At 44.1% G+C, this 22,905-nt stretch overlaps 1 protein-coding gene across 2 annotated transcripts in view; it reads right to left on the reverse strand.

The window, feature by feature from the left end:
• Positions 1-22,905, reverse strand: part of DLGAP4 (DLG associated protein 4) — a 108,667-nt gene that overhangs the window by 35,677 nt on the left and 50,085 nt on the right. For both annotated transcript variants that reach the window (XM_072112111.1, XM_072112110.1), the window contains exons 5-6: positions 22,776-22,890; positions 18,726-19,266 (exon numbers count right to left, since the gene is read on the reverse strand). In XM_072112111.1, coding sequence (XP_071968212.1) covers positions 18,726-19,266; positions 22,776-22,890 — 656 coding nt within the window. The remainder of the gene's footprint in view (positions 1-18,725; positions 19,267-22,775; positions 22,891-22,905) is intronic.

The raw sequence follows: 22,905 nt of genomic DNA on the forward strand, positions 1-22,905 counted from the left end.
CCGTGTCCCCTTAGTCGGACCAGTCGGAAAAGTGGCAAAAAAATGGGCTAAAAGATAAATGTGGCACGTTGATTTGGTGCAAGTGCGTTAACAAATTGTCATGTCTATTGTCACTTAGCTTGGTTGGCGCATTCAAATGAATGTGGCAGAGCTGTAACACCAAAAATAGCCAATGTATAACGTAAGGCAACGTGATCCGTAGGAAGCGAGAGCTTGTCTGACTATTTACAACATCCTAAACAACCATAAAGAGGGCAGGGGTCAGCATCCCACTTCTCACGGCTTCCTCTAAAATTGGTTGTATCTCACCACCATTTGGGGAACCCTGAAGGGTTGTATTATGTGTAAATAATAATCAATAGCTTCATCACTATATGAAACGTGAGGGGCGGTCGGACCCTCTGTGAGCTGCCGACCATAGTCACTGATCACAGTCCACGTCTGCTGAATGTAAAGCTGACATGCACAGATCCTTCTGTTTTCAAGTATATGTAAATATTTATTCCATTCCTATATGTATATATTTATATAGTTGTCACCTCTCTACTGGTATTTACTTAGCAGCTTCCTAAACTCCCAGAAGGTTTACACTTCGGTGCTAATTGGGAACCACTCCTTTCCCATAGCAACCGTGGTGAAAAGTAATGTCTGACTACACATAATGAAAGTAGTAGCATCACCTCTACAGAGACGAGTCAGCTTTTCCTTAGTGAATGAGTGTGTCCTGTACATGCTACACTATACTGTGTATACTCAGGTGTCCCTTTGTCCTCTGTAGTGAGGCCTAACCAAACTCAGGGGCCAAAGATCACACATACACTGGTTTATCTACTCTAGAAGGGAAGCGATGCTTAGATTTCAACACTGCAGGTGGATAACTATGGAAATATGATCGTAATCTTCTACCTGCAGCTTTGGAGAGCTCCAGCAGCTATGAAAGTTGAGATGATGACATCATGGCAAGTGCTCTATGATGTAATCACACTAGAAAATATGATATAAAAGTTTCACACAGAGCATAGGATACTACAATACCCCACAATATATCATAAGTGACAAGATTAGATTGAGCGTTTGTATTTAGTCTTTGCCTAGGCACTGCACCACCCATGGGAATTTTTTTAAATGTATTTATATAATGGGTTGGTCCTCTCTTCATAGGGAAGTTGATGGTAGGACTGTACCGGAGTAAGGTATAATTCAATATTGGCATGTGACCAAAAGCCACAATACTAAAGTAAAATCTCATGCACATAGACATTGTAGGGTGCCAATACAATCCCAGAGAAGCCATAGGATGGCAATACAATCCCAGAGAAGCTATAGGATGCGAGAACATAACATAATCCGAGAAAAGACACTGAATGCCAATACAATTTGAGCAAAGCCATATGAAGCAAATAAAATCCCAGATACCCATAGGATGCCAGTACAATTCCAGAAACACCATACTATGCCAATACAATCCCAGAAAAACCAAAGGGTGCCAATACAATCCCAGAAAAACCATAGGGTGCCAATACAATCCCAGAAAAACCATAGGGTGCCAATACAATCCTAAAGAAGCCATGCAATGCCAATGAACTCTTGCAAATAAGCCTAACAAAAAACCATCACTGACAGTGTAACTTCTAAATCCCAAGACTGCATGACTGGATAAGAAATAATCCGGAGGCCTGAGCTCACATCAAGACCCCCCTCCACCCTCAACTAAATCCAATAAACAGCTAAACAGATCAGTTGGCACGACACTACCTGTATTTAGAAAGTATCCTGGCTACTATAAAATTATGAGGGTTCAAACAAGGTTTCCTTAAAGGGGAATATATCTCTGGTCAAGATGGTTGAAAGAAAGGTATGGGATCACCCTACAAATACATTGGTGCACTATTTGTGAACCAGCAGTCCATACATTATATCCAACAAGGGGTGCAGAGAGTGTGGTTGAACTAGGGGGCTACATGGTATCTCCTATCACTATGTAGAGTTAGGGGGTCCTGGTGGAGAATTGGGATGCAGCGTTATCCAGTTATGCCTCTGATCTCTGCTCTGTATATTGGGGAGCTTAGTAGGGGTCCACTGATGAGTAGAATAGGTCTGTAATTGAGACTACCCCTGGAAGTCAGAAACCAATACAGAATTGGGCACCATAGATCTGGTCTCCTGGCTAGCGATCAGTGAGAAAACCATTAGGTCCCCTACTACAAAATCATTTGGTGAACTTTGGAGAAGGTGGCACAGGAGTGCCCCTAGTTAGCCCTATGTTGTGACAGCTGTTCCACAGCATCAGTAACAGGAGTAGTAACAGCTGCTACGAAATGTACACGTCCCGAGGAGTCCTTCCATCTCTCTCGGCCATATATCACAACGCACATGGAGAATCACACCTATAATGGAGGCTGCGATCCCTGCAGAGCGGCACAGATACCCGCTCCCTTACAGCTATTAAAAGCGCCACGCCAATAACAGGAAAAAAAAACGCCTGAGACCACATGGAGCAACATCTGACATCTAAGCTCCTAACAAGGGACCACTGCAGAGACAGGCAGACAAACAGGAACTCCAACAGTGTCCCACAAAATATCACAGACATACACAACACGGGGCAAGTCCGGGCGAGAGATCAATGGGCACTGTAGACTGGCACGAAGCAGAATGAACAAAGCACAGAATAATTAGTATTTCCCACATATTCTAGATGTGTCATATGCCACGTCCAGCCAGCAAAGTAACCCAGACTCAGGATGAATGCCAATCTAGATGCCATGCGCCAGTAAGGGAAGTGATGCCAACTGGCACTGGGGCTAGTTACAATAACCCTTGCATGCAAGAAAAAGGCAAGCAATGGAAAAAAATAATAAAAATAAAGGAAACACCCAAAACTATAAAAAGGTCTATTCCTGGGGAGGGCACTGAACCTGGCACATGGCCGATTAGTGATGACACATCCTGCAGTATGGGCCAAATTAACATGCCAGCATCAATGTTAACTGTGTCTGATGGGAATACATCTATGCCAGTGTGCCGGGAGTTAATTGGGAGTCCATAGCTATGGGTAATAGGTGGCACTACTCTCTTGCATCCACATGGTATGTGTAGCCCTAAAAAACGTGCACAGTTTTCTCTTGCCCTGACATGGGTAAAGGAGAATGTGATACCCACAGGGCACAAGATGTAGTAAGAATAGGATATTATGGATGTACAGTATATATTAGACACATATATAAATGACACCTTCTACTGCCAACCTATAAAAAAATGTCTAATCCTGTGGAGGGCAGCGAGCCTGGCACAGGACCAATGAGAGTGCCGGCCCTACCCGTGGTATAGTGAGAGCATGGCCCAAATTTACACGCCAACGTCATCATTGTTAACCGTGTCTGTGCCATTACTACAGCTGGAATCCAACTGCGCCCATGTGCCACGAGTTAATTGGGCAGTCTAACGCTACACGGGTCACTGGTGCCACTTCTGTCTGGTTGTGAAGCCCCAAAATACATGCCCTGGCATGGGTATGGAGATATGAGAGGAGAATGACGAAAGGATGGTTGGAGGAGTGAGTGACTATATGACTGTGGAAGGTGTATAGGAAGACTATATATGTATGTATATAGATGCCACCTTCGCCTGCCTTACCCAGCTGGCATCAGTGCCATTTTTAGCTTTTATAGCACAATGAGCAGATGAATAAAGAGGGAATTCATTAAACATCAGACCACAAATGCAAAAAGGAAAACAAAAAAAAAAACAATCCTCTTCCAAAAAGCATAAAAGATGTCACTCAGGATGGGTATGGAGGGCATGCCATGCACAGGGGGCACAATACACAGAGAGTCTAGAAAACGGTGCACTCACATTGCCTCCACAGCTCTTGTAACAAAGCCAGGATGATGGAATCAGTGAGTGGGAGAGACGGGGAGGGGCTGCGATCTTCTGGGGTCTCTAGCAGATGGGCACAAAGGGGGTCCAGGTGCCAGACCGGAGGGCAGCTCGGATGGGCAGACGTGCAGAATACGGACAAGGGGGATCCGCCCTATTCATTCATAGGAAATTGTGCAGAAGAGAAGCCTGGGAAGACTCCATACACTGTATGCACAGGCCGGAGGGCACGGGCAGGGTGGCACCGCCGCCGGGCACCGCTCCAGGGTGGGCACTCACACAGGGGAGGGAGCCGGGTGACAGAGAGACAAGGGACACACACGGACACTCACCCTCCTGCCTGCTCCCTCTGCTGCGTCTCCCCTTTAAGAGGAGGGACCGCTTGGGTTAAAGCCCAGAACTCAGGCCCCGCCCAGTACTGACGTCATGACATGACAGAGGGAGAGGGGAGGGGGCGCGGCTTCGCGTTACTCGCGGTGACGTAGCGGGTGTGACGAAAGCGCGTCTATTTTTTTTTTTAGAAATATTTTTTTTTTTTAAAGCTACAGATACAAATGTAACTATAACACATGTAACAGACAGAGCGGAGCTAATAATATACATATATATACATATACATAACCCGCACCCATATACCGCACATATACCGCACATGCTACTCTACCTGCAGCCCGGGGCCGTGTATACTGACGCCGTGCCTCCTAGGTGACCGGCCATGGACCCTTCCCATGACTACACAATGGGAGGGACGCGGCATGTAACCTGTCACTGAGAGCAGAGGGAGTCATTCCTATACAATGAAGGGTGAACTTAGGTGCAGTGCCAGTCACATCCTGGAGATGGAGGGGCGCTATATATTCCTCTGAGGCAATAAACAGTCACATCTCTGGTGCTGACTTTACACGTGAAGCTTGTAAGTTTTATTTATAGCTTTACATCAGATTTCACAGATAATTGCATAACATTAACAGAACCTTCTTTATTTTAAAGATAGAACATTATGTACAATCTGCTCAGCTCCTCCTGCTCTATAACATGCTGCCTGCAGATAGGACACTATGTACAATCTGCTCAGCTCCTCCTGCTCTATAACATGCTGCCTGCAGATAGGACACTATGTACAATCTGCTCAGCTCCTCCTGCTCTATAACATGCTGCCTGCAGATAGGACACTATGTACAATCTGCTCAGCTCCTCCTGCTCTATAACATGCTGCCTGCAGATAGGACACTATGTACAATCTGCTCAGCTCTTCCTGCTCTATAACATGTTGTCTGCATATAGGAAACTATGTACAATCTGCTCAGCTCCTCCTGCTCTGCAATATGCCATTTCTAGAAGTAACAGGGATTTTCAGGGATTGCACAGCTGTGACAGGTATTAAACAGGTGTCTGCGTTAGGATTGTGTCGCATGCGATTGGTTTTTGTCGCAGCTGCACTGGCTTTCGTGATACACAAATCAGTGGGCGTGCCGCCGGACGATCCGACTGCTTCAGACTGAGCGCAGGATTTAACTTTCAAATTGTGTCACTAGACAAGGCACTTACATGCACCACGAAAAAGAAGGTGAACACCATCGGACCTGAGCGGGGAAGCGACACATGCAGGATATCGGGCGCACGATCTTAGTGATTCGCGCCAGATGTGCATTATCGTCAGACAATGCACTTTCTGTGGACGGATAAGTAAATGTGCCCTAATGACCCACATTTATTAAATGGTTGGCACCAATTTTCTGTCTGACTTTGCACTGAAAAGAACGTGCAAACTGCTTGTACATGTATTTTTGAAGTGTCTGCGCCAGTCGTGGCTGCTCTGTGTCTGATAAGACAGAAAAAATGTGCTGTGACGGCCTCATGCCCACGACCGTATGGTCTGTATATACGGCTGTATTCTGGCCGTAATTACGGGACGTATTACAACCGTATGGCAATGTATTGCACTGTATACGTATAAAATACAATGGCTGACACATGATGGATGACTATGGGCTGACAGAATGCACCTCCCACTGGTTCGGATACTGCATGTACAGTATATTCAGCAACAAACAGTGCACAGCCGTATGAAGCATATATTTAGCCCGTATTTTATAGGTTCTGATTGACTTCTATGGGCCGTACAGAGTGGAAATACGGTGGCAAATAGGACATGCTCTATATTTTTATACGTCCCGCTCACAGTACAGTGGACAATACGGCCATGTTCATGGATGGCCATATTACCCATTGGAATGCATTGGACCGTTTTAATATGTTTTCTACACGTTCGTGTGCATGAAACCTTAGTCAGAGTTTGCGCCACATTTATTCCTGACTTGCGACACAATTCTGTAGCACAAACAAAGTGCGCAAAAAAAAAAAATGGTGCGCACTTCCTGAGCAGTTTTGATTAATCTGGCATTCTGCACACTCCATAGGCAAACTGCACATAGCCCAGACTGCAATAGTTTTGATAAAAGTGGGACAATTTTCAAACTGCTCAGTTCCTCCTGCTCTATAACATACTGCCTGCATATAGGATATTATATGCAATTGGCTCAGCTCCTCCTACCCATAACAAGTTTCCTGCAGACAGGACAGTGTATATAATGCTCAACTCCTCCTGCTCTATAAAATGATATATACAGATAGGACACTATGTACAATATGCTCAGCTCCTCCTGCTCTATAACATGCTGCCTGCATATAGGACACTGGGGCAAATTTACTTACCCGGTCCATTCGCGATCCAGCGGCGCGTTCTCTGCGGTGGATTCGGGTCCGGCCGGGATTCACTAAGGTAGTTCCTCCGACGTCCACCAGGTGTCGCTGCTGCGCTGAAGAGCATCGGAGCGCATTGGAGTTCACGAGCCATCGTGGGTGAAGGTAAGCGCGAGTCCAGCGACACTTCTTTTTTTTTTAAATGCGTCGGGTTTTCCGAATCTGTCGGGTTTTCGTCCGGCCACGCCCCCCGCTGATGCGCCACAATCCGATCGCGTGCGCCAAAATCCCGGGGCAATACAGGGAAAATCGGCGCAAATTGGAAATATTCGGGTAACACGTCGGGAAAATGCGAATCGGGCCCTTAGTAAATGACCCCCACTATGTACAATTTGCTCAGCTCCTCCTGCTCTATAAAATACTGCCTGCAGATAGGACACTATGTACAATCTGCTCAGCTGCTCCTGCTCTATAACCTGCTGCCTTCAGATATGACACTTTGTACAATCTGCTCATCTTCTCCTACTCTATAACATGCTACCTAGAGACATGCCATTATATGAAAACGGCTCAGCTCTTCCAGATGGGCATGATAGCCCTGGACATTTTAAGTGGGTGTCTACAGAAACAGGGGTTATTATAAATGGGGCTAAAGAAAAAAAAGACATAATAGGAGCAGGTACAGAAAGGCAAAGCTGAATATCCAAGTGTGCATGTGTATAGAAATGAGAAGAAATTGCTTATATCTAAACGTTGCCTGTTGATATGAGGACAACTGATTCCTTTGGGCATAGCCTTAGATGGTACTGGGAGTTTATCATTGTGCAACTAAGTGTGAAACTTCCCTCTAATTCTGTTGTAACCTTCTGTAAGCCAAGTATAGCATAAAGTATAGGATATTCCATACCGAGCACAAACAACAAATTAAATTTCTTTGAAGTGCAATGATTTGAGCGCAGATGTCTGTATGTGTCATGTTCTCTCCCTATAGTCACTCATCTCTATGAAAAACCCAACTAATTAAAAGGAAATAACAGGCAACTGGTGTGATATAAAGTGTCAGCACAGAACAAAGCTTTACATAGTCAACTGTGATGTTTTCTACAGGAAAATATACCGGAGAGTATTCATTCGTAGACGATTTACAGCCGCTTCAAATAATTATTATTTTCATCACAAAATAGAAAATTAATGAATCTTCACGTAAATATTTACAACCCATCTGTCTCGCGATGAAAGCGAATATTACTGCGCTCGCTATACGGATATGTGACATTCTCCGCAAACACAGAAACCGCACGGCGACTGAGCTGTCACCTGCTTATTAAAATTTGATGGTTCCTGATATTCCCTCAGCTCTTCCTGATATCCCTGGATAATAAAGTGATATTGAGTGATACATCATGGAGTTACCCTATGATTTATTGCTCCATTGTTACTGTAATCCAGTTCTACTATAGGAGCCGAGGCAATAACCAGCCAAAGCCTCTGAGAAATGGAATATTACACTGTTCAAAATGTAACAATACACAAATCAATGACCCACAAAATCATATTAAAAAGGACTGCTATGAATCTGACAATCCGCGGATATGTGACATGTATTATTTTCCCAGAACTACTTTTGCCTCCTGAATTAAAGTGGCTTCCGGAGATTTAAAGATTGATGACTTCTCCATAGCGTAGACTGTCATCAGTGGTGGAACTTTAGGAAGTATAAAGGGTGTCATTGGACCCAGGAACAGGGGTTTTGGTGGTCTATAAGGTGTCTCTTCTTCATAAGAGGAAACTAGTGCTATATATAAGACATTATAGTTGGGGGTTCTGGTATAGATTTTGCATTGTTTCGCACAAGTTCAGCTCCAGGTTTCTGTAGGCCCCTGGGTGACAGAGCCTCAGTAGGCCCCTTTGCAGTGAACTCACATGGCGGCATTAAAAATTTAGATAAAACAGTCTCCTGTTCCCTAAAATATTCCCTAGTCCATCATACCAAACAGTCCCCTCATGATTATTTTATATAAACCCCCCCTCACACCCTATCAGATACAGCCCCCCTGAACCCTATGGATTCCTTATGTACAGCCTTATGTGGGCCCCGGCCTTTGCCCAGCTATGCCCAGTGCTGGCACCTGCCCTGGTTTCGCCTATGGCTGTCAATAATACAATGGTAGGGGTCAAACTTTAGTGTCATCGAAGAGGTGGGCCACGACTTCTTCCTTATCCTGCTCTGTATGGTAATCATGCTGTTCATATAAAAGGACCATAACCCCCATTAAAGGTGGTGCCAAGGATAAGATCCCTACCAAACTAATATAAAAGGTCTATCCTAAGATAAGGTCATCAATAATAAAAAACAAAATCCCATCAAACTAATTTTACTGGCAGTTAGATCCCACAGACCTCATATTTATGTTCCTACCCCACAAAACTCCTAGAACTCTTTGAAGTAAATTTATTTTGTTATTACAAGTCAAAGCTGGTGTAAGATGCACTTAACCGTTACACTTCTGTCTCATTAGCATAAGTTTAAAAATTGATTTTAGATAGAAGTTGGCACATGTAAAAAGATGATCAAAGTCACAGTGCCCGGATCTATGGGTAAGTGTCTTTAGTTAACTATGTCTGAACTATGTATTTATATGTGTTTATAGTGATCCTGTCAGCAGGAATGTCATTTTTTAGTAGGTTGACACGTTCTAATAGTCTCTGCTATACTGTTTGCCTTTGTCTGCATTCTGAATACTGCCACTACTTTATAAAACTTTTTTTCACATTACCTGGCAGGGAGTCAGGTAATGTGAAATAAACTTTTATAAAGCAGTGTCAGTATTTAATGCTCACAAAGGCATTTTTAATATCATCATAGCACATGCTAATGGAACTAATCACCAGCTCAAACTTATTTTCCTGGTGACAGGTTGGTCATAATTTGCATATTTTGTTGTATTTAAAATATAACAAAATATGCAAATTATGACCAATCTTTCACCAAAAATTCTGGCTCATAGTAGGCCCTACGGCTGATGGTGTAAACTAGAGATGTCTAGAGATGCACCAGATTTGTCACCCCCATTAGCCATTGCAATAAATATTGGGCATTGACAATACAAAAATTCCTCCAGCACAGTCTGCTTTCTCTTCAGATGGTTGAGTAAATCAGCTAAACTTTGGTTTCTCTTACTTAATCCTGCGTCTAATATGTGTCATTAAGAGCTTTTGTTTTGTCTCACGTTACACAATAAGAATAAGCCCCCTTTTACACTGGCTGTGCAGGGATGTATATCCAGCCGCAAATTTGTAGCTGGATATATATGTCCCCATAGATGGCTATGGCGCCCAGTGATGGTACCGCACCATCCACGGGGAAAAGATTGAACATGCTCTATTTTTCCCCATACAGCCTAAGAAGTAGGAGTAAAACAATAAGAAACACAAGATTGCTGAAGTCATCTTCCATTTTCTACTTGTAATATGTTAGCTAATCTGAATAATTTATTCTGTTCTCTTGCAGGAAATGGCAGCTTTTACTGCTCTCATAAGGGCAGGGCTGCTGCCTGTGACTTTCAGCTGTATTGATGCAGCACTAGCAAGTACCTAGTGTTCAATACTTTATATTGCGTCCTGCCTTAGGTCCATCATAGGAGCAGAACTATTCAATTTGAAAAGTGCTAGATCTGTCTCACACGGCAATGGTGCCCGATGGATGCTATTGACCTGAGCGCTGTCAGGTTCCATCATGATGTCCGTCATTCTACTGGGAAAAACAGCCGCATGCGGTGCTGATCTTTCGATTAAATATCACATGTGTGATAGAGGCTCATGACACAGCATCTCCTGCAGATCATCCATAGAAATGACCTTTCCCCACCTACACCACCCACAACATCTTGAATTTCTTCTCTAGCCATTACCGTTCCTGAGCAGTCAGTGCTGGTTAGTTCATTATCAGTACGAGGCTGGGAGGCAGGCAGGGGTTAAAACCCTGACATCTTCCCTGAACCTGGCCTCATCCCATACATTCTCCTTCTGACCTGACTCTTCTGGTTCCTGGATGTGAATCCCCTGCTCTATGGATTGATCTCTACTTGGACTTTTGGCTTTTGTTGAATCTTGGACTCCTGATTTGTAATTTGATGTTTTTGTATTGTTGTAACTATTGGACTTGGCCTGGTACTCTTAGTGTAGGGAATGTCGCCCAGTTGGAGGCCGTCAGTTGGGTTGGTAATCAAGTAGGCAGGGACAGTTTGGTGGATTTAGTGCTCACCGCCCCTTACCCATTTTGTCCTGACTTTTTTACCCATCATGTAGGCAGGGCTTAGTTTCAGTTCCGTTGAACAGATTCTGCTTCCTACTTTCGGTCTTATGGTCCCCACTCCCCAACATCGTTTATTGTGTACCCTTAACTCGAATCCTGTCCCACCATAGATCCAATATATCCTTTACCACCAAGACTGGTCACTACCCTGCAGGCAGATGGGGACATTCTGTAACCATTACATATACCCCATTGTATAATGGTTATCAGTCAACCTTCCTAATGTCCTAAGTGGTAAATCTGCTGTGTTATCCTACCCCCCCCCCCCCCCTTTATATTGCCATGTACAAAAATGGCACCTGATTTGCCATTCAAAAGTCAATGATGAAGATGGCAGGTCTCTAGTTTTTGGCAGCTTTGATCAGGGTCGGCTCCAGGTTTCAGTAGGCCACTGGGCGGTAGAGCCTCAGTAGGCCCCTTTGCAGTGAAATCACTTGCAAGCATTAAAAATTCAGAAATTAAAACAGTCTCCTGTTCCCTAAAATATTCCCTAGATTATGCTACCAAAACTAGTCCCCTCATGATTATTTTATATAGAGCCCCCTCAACACTCTATGGATTCATTAGATACACCTCCCCTCACCCCCATGGCTCACCCCCCTATGTACAGCCTTATGTGGGCCCCCCAGCAGCTCTGGGCCCTGGCACTTGCCTGGGTATGCCCAGTGCTGGCGCTAGCACTGGCTTTGATTCCTTTTACCATTAAAGGAGTGAAGAAATGGAAGATCAGCAAGTACGGAGGATGTTTGTTTTCTATAAACTTTAGGTAGAAATGCTCCTTAGGGAGAAGAGAGTTGACATAAATAGGACATGACCAAACTACATCATAGCTGCTAGTGGCGATCACAAAGGTCAGCTCTGTGCAACCATTTTCATAAAGTTGTATATAGGGCATAGAGACTGAAGCTCTCACGTCTGCCGGTGGGTGAGATTATGCAGCGCAATATGCAGATGAGGAGCTAGTATTACACTACAGAGGCGTTAAGTCAACTATAAACTGGGAAATTCTAAATTAATATTATTTAAGCAATGTGATTTATGAGCCCTAAAAAAAATAACCGTGTCACTTTTGAACTTTGATTCATTTTTTTTTTAGTCTTTCAGGCACAGAAATGCTGTGATCGGGGCCACATTGGGCCACACTAGTATAGGGGATAAGTTACAGATCAATGGGGGTTTGCATACAAATACTTAAAGGCGTTTTCCCACAAATGGCCTAACTTGCTAATCGGTGAGGGTCTCAGTGACAGGTCGCCCACGGATCACAAGAATGGGGGTCCAGTGTACCATCGTTGCACCCCTCGCAGCACCAATGAGATGGCCGGAGCACCCTTTGGACTCCTGTTCTAGTGATCTGTGGGGGTCTGATCACACCGATCAGCAAGTGAGGCCATATCCTGTGGATTAAGCCTAACTTGCTTCGTGGGAAAACCCCTTTAAATGGTTACACCCTTTTGCATGTAAAGAGACACAATTGTGAAGCCATCAACATCACTAGCCCCAAATCGTATAGAGAAGGGACGGGGGATTGTGGGGGCATTTACTTTAAGTTGAAAGGATGAAGAAGGAGGCGATTGGCCCCCTTTTTGGGGGTAACTAAGGTGGGGGCAGCTTGCAGAGCCCGCTCCGTGGTGTTATACATTTTGGGGGCACGTGGGGGGGGGCCTCTTTCCTTCTGCCCTCAGGATCGAGGGGCAAGAAGTCTCCCACCCTCCCTGCCCTCAGGATATATTTCTTTACAGGTGTTTTTTCCCGTCATTTCGGTTTCTGGCTGTTTTTCTCTGTCTTTTTTCAGATGTCACAGCATTAGCGGATTTTTCACATGCCCGTAGGCGAAAGGAAGGTGTCCACATGACATCTGGACAAGTCTCGGATGGGCATGTTTCTTGTTACGACAGTTTTTTGCACTTTAAAAAATGCTGTGGCCTATCCATATACCCACAACAATTTAATGGTCCTTTCTCTTTCAATGGCGGGTTATTTGGGGTATATGGTAAGCCCCGGGTCAAGAGCCTTGATTTTGGGGTTTGGTCTACAAGTCCCTGTAGTCCCTTATGATAGCAGATGCACAGTTTTGCCTTCATTAGCAAATTTGTGTAGCTATTAAACCACATTGTTGTAAACTACATCCTGATGTAAAAAAGTCAAGAAAAATCCCTTATCATGATGGAGCAGGAAGAAGGGGAGAAGGCCTGATGCCATTGAACAGGAGGCTGATGTGATAAAGGGTGCGCTGACACAGCGGTGTTAATTAGGGAGGATCAGAGTATAGGAGGAACGGGTTACAGTTTAAAATGGACAACTCATTAGTGTTCAGAGGTATTAGCCGAGCTTAGACGAGTGGACGCTGCGCCATTAGCAGGAGCGCTGAGAAGGAAGCAATCTGCTGCACAAAACTAGCTGATCGCTTTCGGATGAAATGGATTAAAGCGATGCATCAGCACTTCAGCCACACACACCCAGATCTAAGACAGTACACAGCGCTCAGGATCTGCTTATCCGTCCCAGTAGCAGCCTTATACGTATCTGCACGTGGAAAATATGCACCAAACCCCACTGTTTTTGTGTGTTTTTGAAGTGGATTTATGTTATGTTTAGTGCATTTAGGGTTAATTCACAATCTTTTTTTTTATTCCACAGTATGTTATCCGTGATTTTCAGGGACAGCATACTGACACTTTGGGGCTTATTTACTAAGGGTCAGCGGATCGTATTTCCGTCGGACTGTTCATGGTTTTCGGGGATTGTGCTGCTGGGACAGGGATTTAGTTCCACGCGATCTGATTTTGGCGCAGCGACGCCGGCGTTCATGCAACAGAAATCAGGGGGGCCGGCCATCGGACAATCCGACTGATTCAGACTGAGCAAAGAATTTAAGATTAAAATTGTGTCGCAACCAATGCACTTACATGCACCGGGAAGAAGAAGGTGAACTCTGTCGGACCTGAGCGGGGAAGCGACACATGCAGGATATCGGGCGCACGATCTTAGTGAATCGCAGCACAGTGCATTATCGTTGGACAATGCACTTTCGGGAACTCCAAGGGACCGGGTAAGTAAATGTGCCCCTTTGTGCAAGTTTTTTACATTAGATTTTCCTCCCCATCAAAAAAATAAATAAACGGATAGCATAAAAAATGAGGAGGGGGGATTTATGAGTGTATGCACCTGAAATCAGGCTTGGATTTAAAGGCAGGCCCGGACAGCGGTGTAGTGGGCCACCGCAAGTTCCTGACGCAGGCTAAGGACTCATTCACACGACTGTTATGGGGGCCGTGATCTGGTCGCATGATTTGCAAATATTGCCCCCATAGGGCTCCCGGTGACGGTGCGGTGAGTACACAGTGGGGGTCATTTACTAAGGGCCCGATTCACGTTTTCCCGACGTGTTACCCGAATATTTCGGATTTCGGCGCATTTTTCAAAAAAAAAAATGGGTTGCTCGGCACGCGCTTACCTTCACTCAGCCCCGCACGGTGTACTCCAGTGCGTTCCGATGCTCCTCAGCGCAGCTGGGCCACCTGGTGGACGTCGGAGGAACTACCTTAATGAATCCCGGCCGGACCCAATCCACCTCAGAGAACGCGCCGCTGGATCGGGTAAGTAAATCTGCCCCAGTGTGTCACTGCACCGTCACAAGTCATGTCGCCACTCGTCTACATAAGGAAGAAATAGGGGTGAAGAGTGCTCTCCCCTCCTCCTCCCAGCCCTGTGCTCGCCAGGGATCAAGTCCGGGTGAGTATGTGGCCTTTTGAATGTTCCCTAAGACACAATTCATGCAGAATTCCCATAGAACAGAATGGTGCAACACCCTCAAGATTTATACAGAGACTGAAAAATCACACATTTTCCTCACTGAATTAAAAATTGCATCATCTACATTACTTTTTTCTAAATTACATTTACTTTAATGCTACTTGTATGCTGTGGATTCTGCAACAAAAACCATGTGCAAAATCTGTACCCATATACTCTCCAGCATTTGGAGACGCAGTATCATTTTAGCTCAGATGATAGATAATGATTGCATACAATAACCACGACAAATTAGGGATTTTGCCTCATTATGCTATAAAGGGAACCTATCATCAGGAATTCATATTGTAACCTAGTGAGAGGTTCCCAGGCCGTTTAATGCTAATTACTATTCTTTTATCATAAACATTCTAGGTTCCATTCAGACTTCCAAGTACGGTATATAAAAGAGGATTGAGTCTTGTGGTGTCTGTGTCATCATTCCTCTCCTAGTTCTCCTCCTGCTCCCCCTCCCTGGAGAATACTTGAGCTGACCCCCTGGTGCAGAGGCGGCAGAGCAATGATGACACACGGACTCCCAGCCTTGCATAGACGCCTGCATGACCGATCCTCTTCACTTGCAGGGAGCCAAGAATCTTTAAGATCCCATCAAACTTATAGTTACGTGAGTTATAGAACTGGACATAGAGGCATTTAATAGTCAGGAACTGTATCTTTACCTGCAGCTTATGGAAAGTTGAGATCCTTATCTTTAATATGACACCAGTAGTATGTTTCTAGGTGCTATAGAACCAAAGATAGGGGCTTTACATTACATTACCCCTGCAACCACTAAACCTGACTCATCTCATGTGAAAATGCGGTGAGAATAGTCATATTTGCTTGAATTTAAGGGTGATTTTTTTTAAAGGTAAACGGTTTAGATTTTACATAAAAGAGGGAATTCTAAAAAGGACATATCATATGTTACCTGAAGGGGCTAGTAGTTTAGTGCGGTAAAACCTGGTGACAGGTTCCCTCTAAGACCAATAACAGTATTATTTGAAGCCCTTGAAGAATTAAATCAATTATCACCTAATTTTTTATACCGGTTTTTATGAGGTTTAATCTTGTTTATTTTCTATGTTAAAAGCTCAGAAATATAGGCATAGTTGAGTTTAATTGCAAATTTTGGTTGAGGTTGTAATTGCGCAACAGCATTATTTCCAATTGTTTCCGAGAAGACATCAATATAAGCAATTTCCTTACAGAAAATGCACTCTCTGAGCAGTAAGGCCCCTATAATGAGGTCATGAATAAGTAAAACCGGCTCTCCGTTTATTAATAATATGTATGTAGAGAACTTGTAAAGATTATATGATCGTCTTGTTAACTTTCCCAATCACCATCATTGTTCATTTTATTTCCGGTCAAATAATATTCCAACAAAACTTGATTGTCCAAAGCAGACAATCTCTGAAAAAGAAAAAAAAATCTATCACATGTCTTTACCACTGCTGGTGATTGGCTAGGTAGGTTAGGGGTGGAGTCATAAACAGTCATATGATCCAATCAGAGGTGGTGACATAGATCACGTGATTCCTGTCCTCTTAGAAGTCGCTTACGATATCATATTAAGCCTGCTAGGCTTGGATTTGGTGACAAAGAATTAAAGTATCACTTGCGTGCAAAGGCACCTGACTGGGGTAAAGTTGCATCTTTTCCCGCGCCCTTTTATCATTGAACGGGTGCAGGGTAGAGCATATGTGCAGCCCTTCACACTGGCCTAAAAGCCCTGATTAATGCTCCCCCCCCCAAAAAAAAGTCTCCCAACACATTGGGAAAGTTGTATCAAAAGTGTCTCAAAGTTAGACAAATAAATATGTTTATCAATGACAATGGGGGATGTAACAATGTGTCTAAGGTTCCACCAGTCTCTAGCTGGAAAACACTAGTTTTTTGGTGCACCAGATTTATCACTGTGATGATGGATTCTGGTGCAGTATAAGACTGTCAGTTCCTACTTTAGACCTAATTTTAGTTGGTCTAAACTGACGATTTCCTGCAAGCCACGCCCCTTCATTGTGAGACCACACCCAGTGCCAAAAAAAGGTCTAAAAGCCTTGATAACTGTGCAATGCATTTTAGACAGTGTTTTTTGGCGCAAAACCACCAGAATTGTGGCGCAAGTACGTTTATAAATCCCCCCCTATGTGTTTCATGCTGGGTAATAAATCTGCCATAGTTTAAGGCTGCCCAGTCTAACTCTGTGCCTCTTATCAGTTGGTGCGGAAAAATCTACATTTTTGTCTTTTCATTCTCACAAGTTAGACCTTGCCCCTTTAAACCCAGGCCACGACACTTTTGGTGCACCAGTCGCAAAAGTGTATAAAAACTGTCGGTATGCTTTTCATAAATGTGGTGCGAGTTGTTTTACACAGATTTGCGGTGTACATTCCAGCAGAATTTGTTTGACCACTCTGCATTATTGAGCCTGTGATGCACGGCTGGCACAAGCATTGGGCATACCTGGGAAAGAGCTACTGGGGGGGGCCACGTAAGGCTGTACATAAGGAATTCATAGGGTGAGAGGGGGGCTTATATAAAATAACCATGAGGGCGCTGATGGGATGATAAACTAGGCAATATTTTAGGGAACAGGAGATTGTTTCAGTTTATGAATTTTTAAATCCCGCCATGTGAGCTCACTACAAAGGGGCCCACTAAGGCTCTGTCGCTCAGCGGCCTACTGAAACCTGGAGCCAACCCTGCTGTGATGGATTTCTATTACTACCTATCAAGCAATGTTAAGTGGCAGAGATGCAGGAAGAAGGGGCAGAACAGCTTCTGGAACAAAAAATATAACAAGGGGTGTGTCTCACACTTCAGTAGACTCCCTGTACTGGGGCACATTTAATAAGCTCCGTGAGCCAGTTTTCTGACGGACTTTGCACGTTCTTTCATGTGCACACTGCTTGCACAGGTACTTAAAAAGTGTCCATGCCACATATGTGTCTCACGCGACCCATTATGCAACAAAAATTTTGACACTGAAAGGGGTACAGTCGGACCTGCACCACATGTATCATGCAGAGTCCAACAGAAATGTGGTGCACACCAAAAAAAGTGGTGCACTCTTTCAGAGCAGTGCAGGGAGCACCAGATTCATAAAGAACGAGCACCGCAATTTCTGAATCTGGCGCCCCCTGCACTATACACAGGCAAACTGCACATAGTGCACACTGCACTGTTCTTAGTAACTGTGCCCAACTGTAACTAAGGCTGTGTTCACATTGCGTCTTTTGTACATACTCAGCGTATTTGTCGGGAAAGCTGAGCATATACATTGTCATAAATTGCAGACGGAGGAATAGTTGTTGCCTCCGTCTGACCAGTATAAGTAGCATCCAGTGAAAAAGGCAGCAGTCTACGTCTTTCCGTCCTGCTCCCTCCTGCTGTGCGACATATACGCTCAGCGGAGGCAATAGAAACCTATGAGGAGCCAACGCAGCGTATTACATCTCTCTTGTAGGACACGACAGGACACGTTGTAAGGACACATCAGAATCCCCCCAATGTGTCCTTACAAAAGATGTCAAAAAACAAGGTGTAAACCAGAGCTGTAGTCACAGATCACATCTCTGATAAGGGAGCAGAAATAAAACCTGCAGGTAAATAATTATTCCCTGTAAATACAGGCTTTTATGCATTTCAAAATCCTGACTGCATTTGAATGAATGGAACATTGAAAGAGTTAATCCCTAAAACAACATTCCAAAGATCAGAACCAGAACCATAAGTATTAGAATGATCTGCATGGAGAACGTTGGGTTTATGGAAGGAATGAAAGGGTAATGCTTTATGTCACGTTGTGAACATCTATATGAATAATCTCCGGGGTCAGAGGAGGATTAGTAGAGGAATGAGGAAAAAATCTCCTATAATATCTTTTAATCACCGCTTCATGCTCAACGTTCCGAACGTAACCCTGAGGGTAACTCATTCCTGGTTGGATTGGACATGCATTTGAGAGCGGAAGGATTGGATGAAGTATGATGATCAGCTATAGAAATGCTGGTGCTGTTCAACTCACCGATGTGTCTGGGTAGAGTCCGGCTGGTCAATGGTAAAGGGGGTGACATGGACTGTAGGGATGTTGTGTCGTCGTCCTGTGAGCAGCCGGCCTGGATGGCACGGAGGTAGCTGTGGCTGCGTGAGCGGAAGTAATTGGGTAGATGGAGGTCAAAAACTTCAGTTTGGGAGTGTTCAGTGTCCCCAAACATAGCCTGAACCAAGGGATAGCGCTCTCTCTTTTCCTCTCCTGACATTGGGTATCGTACATTTGGCTCCTCTGGAACCTGAGACAGGGGGTACCTTTCCCTGGGCTCCTCAGGCACCTGGCACAGTGGATATTGTTCACTCTCCTCTTCCTCGACTTGGCAAAGTTGGAATCTCTCTCGAGGTTCCTCTGGAACTTGACATAAGTTATATCTTTCCAATGGCTCTTCCGGGACCTGGCATAAAGGATACCGATCCCTCTGATCCTCAGCTACTTGACTAAGGGAATGATACCTTTCCCTCTGCTCCTCCAGGTCCTGTGCTTGGTACTGCAGCACACAGCGGGGCTCAGGGTCCTAGGTGGAGATAGAAGTAAGGGAAATATATTAACCATCCACTTCAAGTAGAAAACACCAAACTGAAGATCAAGAACAAATACTATAAAACTATCAATACGATAATAGACCTACAAATACTTTGTGGTCCACATAACACCCACCGTACAGGATGTAAGCACTGGCATACAGGAAGGGCATAAAATATGTATAATTGGGAGAGAACCCCTTGCACAAGATTTACTGATCGCCAAGAATGTCCTCTTTGGACCCCCCAGGGGAAACCCCTTCAGACCATGTACATGAGTGCCTGGAGGTTGCCAAAATGGATCAGGTTTCTACAGTACCGCTCTCTCTTCTGTCCAATAAATTGGGTCTCAAGCAGAGAACCTTATTCTCCAATGTCCATTTGTCCCCATAGAGCACAGTAATTGTCTTACAAGCCAATCCCTTTAAAGGGGTTTGCCCATGAATACCCCACTTACACCAGTGATTATCCCATATCCACAGGATAGGTGGTAAGTATCTGTTCATTAAGCAACTCATCATGAAAACATTGTACCCCTGTGTTAAGCTATGGTCACGCAAACATACAGCTGCTAAGTTAATTTGCATGAGACCGGGTGGGCGGACCCCCGCAGACGATACATAATTTGACATTGGATGTATCTTGATGCTGGGGTCCTGTGAGACCACCCTTCATGCTTGGAGCATTCTGTTTGTAGCTGTTGTTCTTCATTTTCATCAATAAATGTGGATTGAACATAATTTCCATGAGACAGTTGGGGATGCATACTGTCGGTTATTTTTGGCCAGGGGCACACCTAGGAAAGGCAGGCCCCATAGCAGACTTCTGCATGAGGCCCCCTTTCCCACTTTAAAATATACATATTACACTCATATATACACACACACACACACACACATTTACCTACATACATAAACATGCAGTTCTTCACTCATACACACACATTTATACACACACTAGAGCATATACACATCACACATACAGTGCCATATGCCAATGTATAGTATATACACACACCATACACCATAAATACATCACAGATACACAGCATACATGCATGCTATGTAGCATGGTATATACATATTATGCAGTACAATGTGCAACATAATGGGGCAGATTTACTTACCCGGTCCATTCCCGATCCAGCGGCGCGTTCTCTGCGGTGGATTCGGGTTTGGCCGGGATTCACTAAGGTAGTTCCCGCTGGAATGCCCTGAAATTCACCGGCCTATACCTGGTGAAGGTAAGTGCAAGTTTCGCAACACATATTTTTTAAATGCGGCGGTTTTTCCGAATCCGTCGGGTTTTCGTTCGGCCACGCTCCCCGATTTCTGTGGCGTGCATGCCAGCGCCGATGCGCCAAAATCCCGGGGCGTTACAGGGAAAATCGCCGCAAATCGGAAATTTTCGGGTAACACGTCAGGAAAAAATCGGGCCCATAGTAAATGACCCCCAATATGTATATAATGGTGCACATCATCCAATTCCAACACTCCCGTAATATTGAATGGAGTGGTAAGATACATTCTCGAACAGCAATTAGTGAGAATGAGACACCTATTCTCAAGAATGGTGGGGGTCCCAGTAGTTAGGTTAAAATACAATTTAGTACATCCCCTTTAAAGGTATATAATCAGAATAATCAGAAGTAATGCTCGGACCCCAAGTTTTCCTACACCAAACCCCCCATAAGTAAGGACGTGTGGTACGTCCGAAACTCGTAGGCTACACTGCCTCATACATTTTTTCTGGTACTTTTTTTTTGTCAATCAGGATGCATAACTACAGCTTTTTTTTCACATGCTTATTACCTTCACCATTTTTATCTGAAGAATTGGAATTAAAGAATTATGCTTTTATCTACATCTGGTGCGGCATGCGTTTTCTTCTGTCCCGTATTCGTCCGATGCTCGTGGTCCCCGAGTAGCAGCCAGCACAGAGACTGACAATTGGAGGTGAGCGGTCAACTATATTTTTGTACTTTTGTGACCAAACCCCCCTCCCCTGCTTCACAATAGAGAGACATCTACCTAAACCAAGGCACACACCAGACAAAAATGTAGTGGAGCTGCTCATCTAATGTTCATCAGGAACCAAACTGTATAACATGCAAATCATAAGGAGACAATGAAACTTTACTATTTGTGCTGAAGGTCAGACTTTCCCCCATTGAAAAATGTAAGGCTGTAACCAGATTGGCCGGCGACCTGTGCATTTGGCAGTCGGGCCAGCAGCAAATAAGAAAATGAATAAGAAATGGAAATAAGTTTTAGTGCCAATGTCCTACAGTTTATTAAGAATGTGCATTTTATCAAAGTGTGACTATTTTGTTGCAGGGCAGTGTTACACTGGCACTGACATGTATTGCAGGATCCCTTTCCAGCTGTGGAAGAAATAGATTGAAATACATAGGGGGAGAGGTATCAGAATTGTCTGGTTGCTAGTTGCTCATAGCATCCAATCAGAGCCCTGCTTTGATTTTCCCACAGCAGTTTATAAAATGAAAGATGAGCTCCGATTGGTTACCATGAACCACTAGAAGATTTTTGCTGTCAGACACTTCTGATAATTCTCCCCCAATTGTATTGTATAATATAAAATGATCAGGACACAACAATTGCATTGCCATGGCTAGTAGCAAGCAGCGCCAATTTGACGGATTGGCTTTTTTCGGCCACCAATCCGACAATATGGCGCATTTTCTGAATCCAGAAAACGGAAACAACGGTTACAGTCATCTCTACCTTCAAATCATTGGATGATGGGAATTAAAGTGACTCCCCCCACCCAAAAAATTAAATATGACTATACAGGCGGTCCCCTACTTAAGAGCACCCGACTTACAGACGACCCGTAGTTACAAACGGACCTCTAGATGTCGCCAATTTACTGTACTTTAGCCTTGGGCTACAATAATCAGCTGTAACAGTTATCACAGGTGTCTGTAATTAAGCTTTATTCTTAATCCTGGTTCTTATGAGAATCCAACATTTTTGAAATCCAATTGTCACAGAGACCAAAAAGTTCTGGCTAGGGTCACAATGATAAAGTATACAGTTCCGACTTACATACAAATTCAACTTAAGAACAAAACTACAGACCCTATCTTGTAAGTAACCCGGGGACTGCCTGTACTTTACGCATAAAAAGTCAACTTACCTGGTACCCACCATTATACTACATACTGTTACTTTGTTCAACTACCGTGTTGGTTCTTGGTGTCTTATGTCTTTTAGGGAATGACTTATAAGTCACAGACACACCCCTTCACTAAAACGACCATAGACAATGGTGGGGGGGGAGTGACTTATAAGCACCTTCCCAAAAGAAATCAGGCTCCATTTTAGGATAAACGGAATAGGAAAGGTGCATAAATTAACAGAGACACCAAGAACTGTGATATTACCTGTCACATTTTGTTTTCTAGGTGGAAGATCCCTTTAAAAGATGATTCCACTCTATGGTCACACTACATAGTACATAGGTGTACACCCCTCCTCACCTGACATATACTGCTCTCCTCTGTCGCACTTTCCGTCAGCTGATTATAATCATCTTCCCAACTCTGAAACTTTGGAGGGGACAGGATGTCCATAGAGTCTACACGTTCCAGGCTCCTAAGGAAATAACCA

This window comes from Engystomops pustulosus, chromosome 6 (genome assembly GCF_040894005.1).
Source record: "Engystomops pustulosus chromosome 6, aEngPut4.maternal, whole genome shotgun sequence".
Taxonomy (NCBI): domain Eukaryota; kingdom Metazoa; phylum Chordata; class Amphibia; order Anura; family Leptodactylidae; genus Engystomops; species Engystomops pustulosus.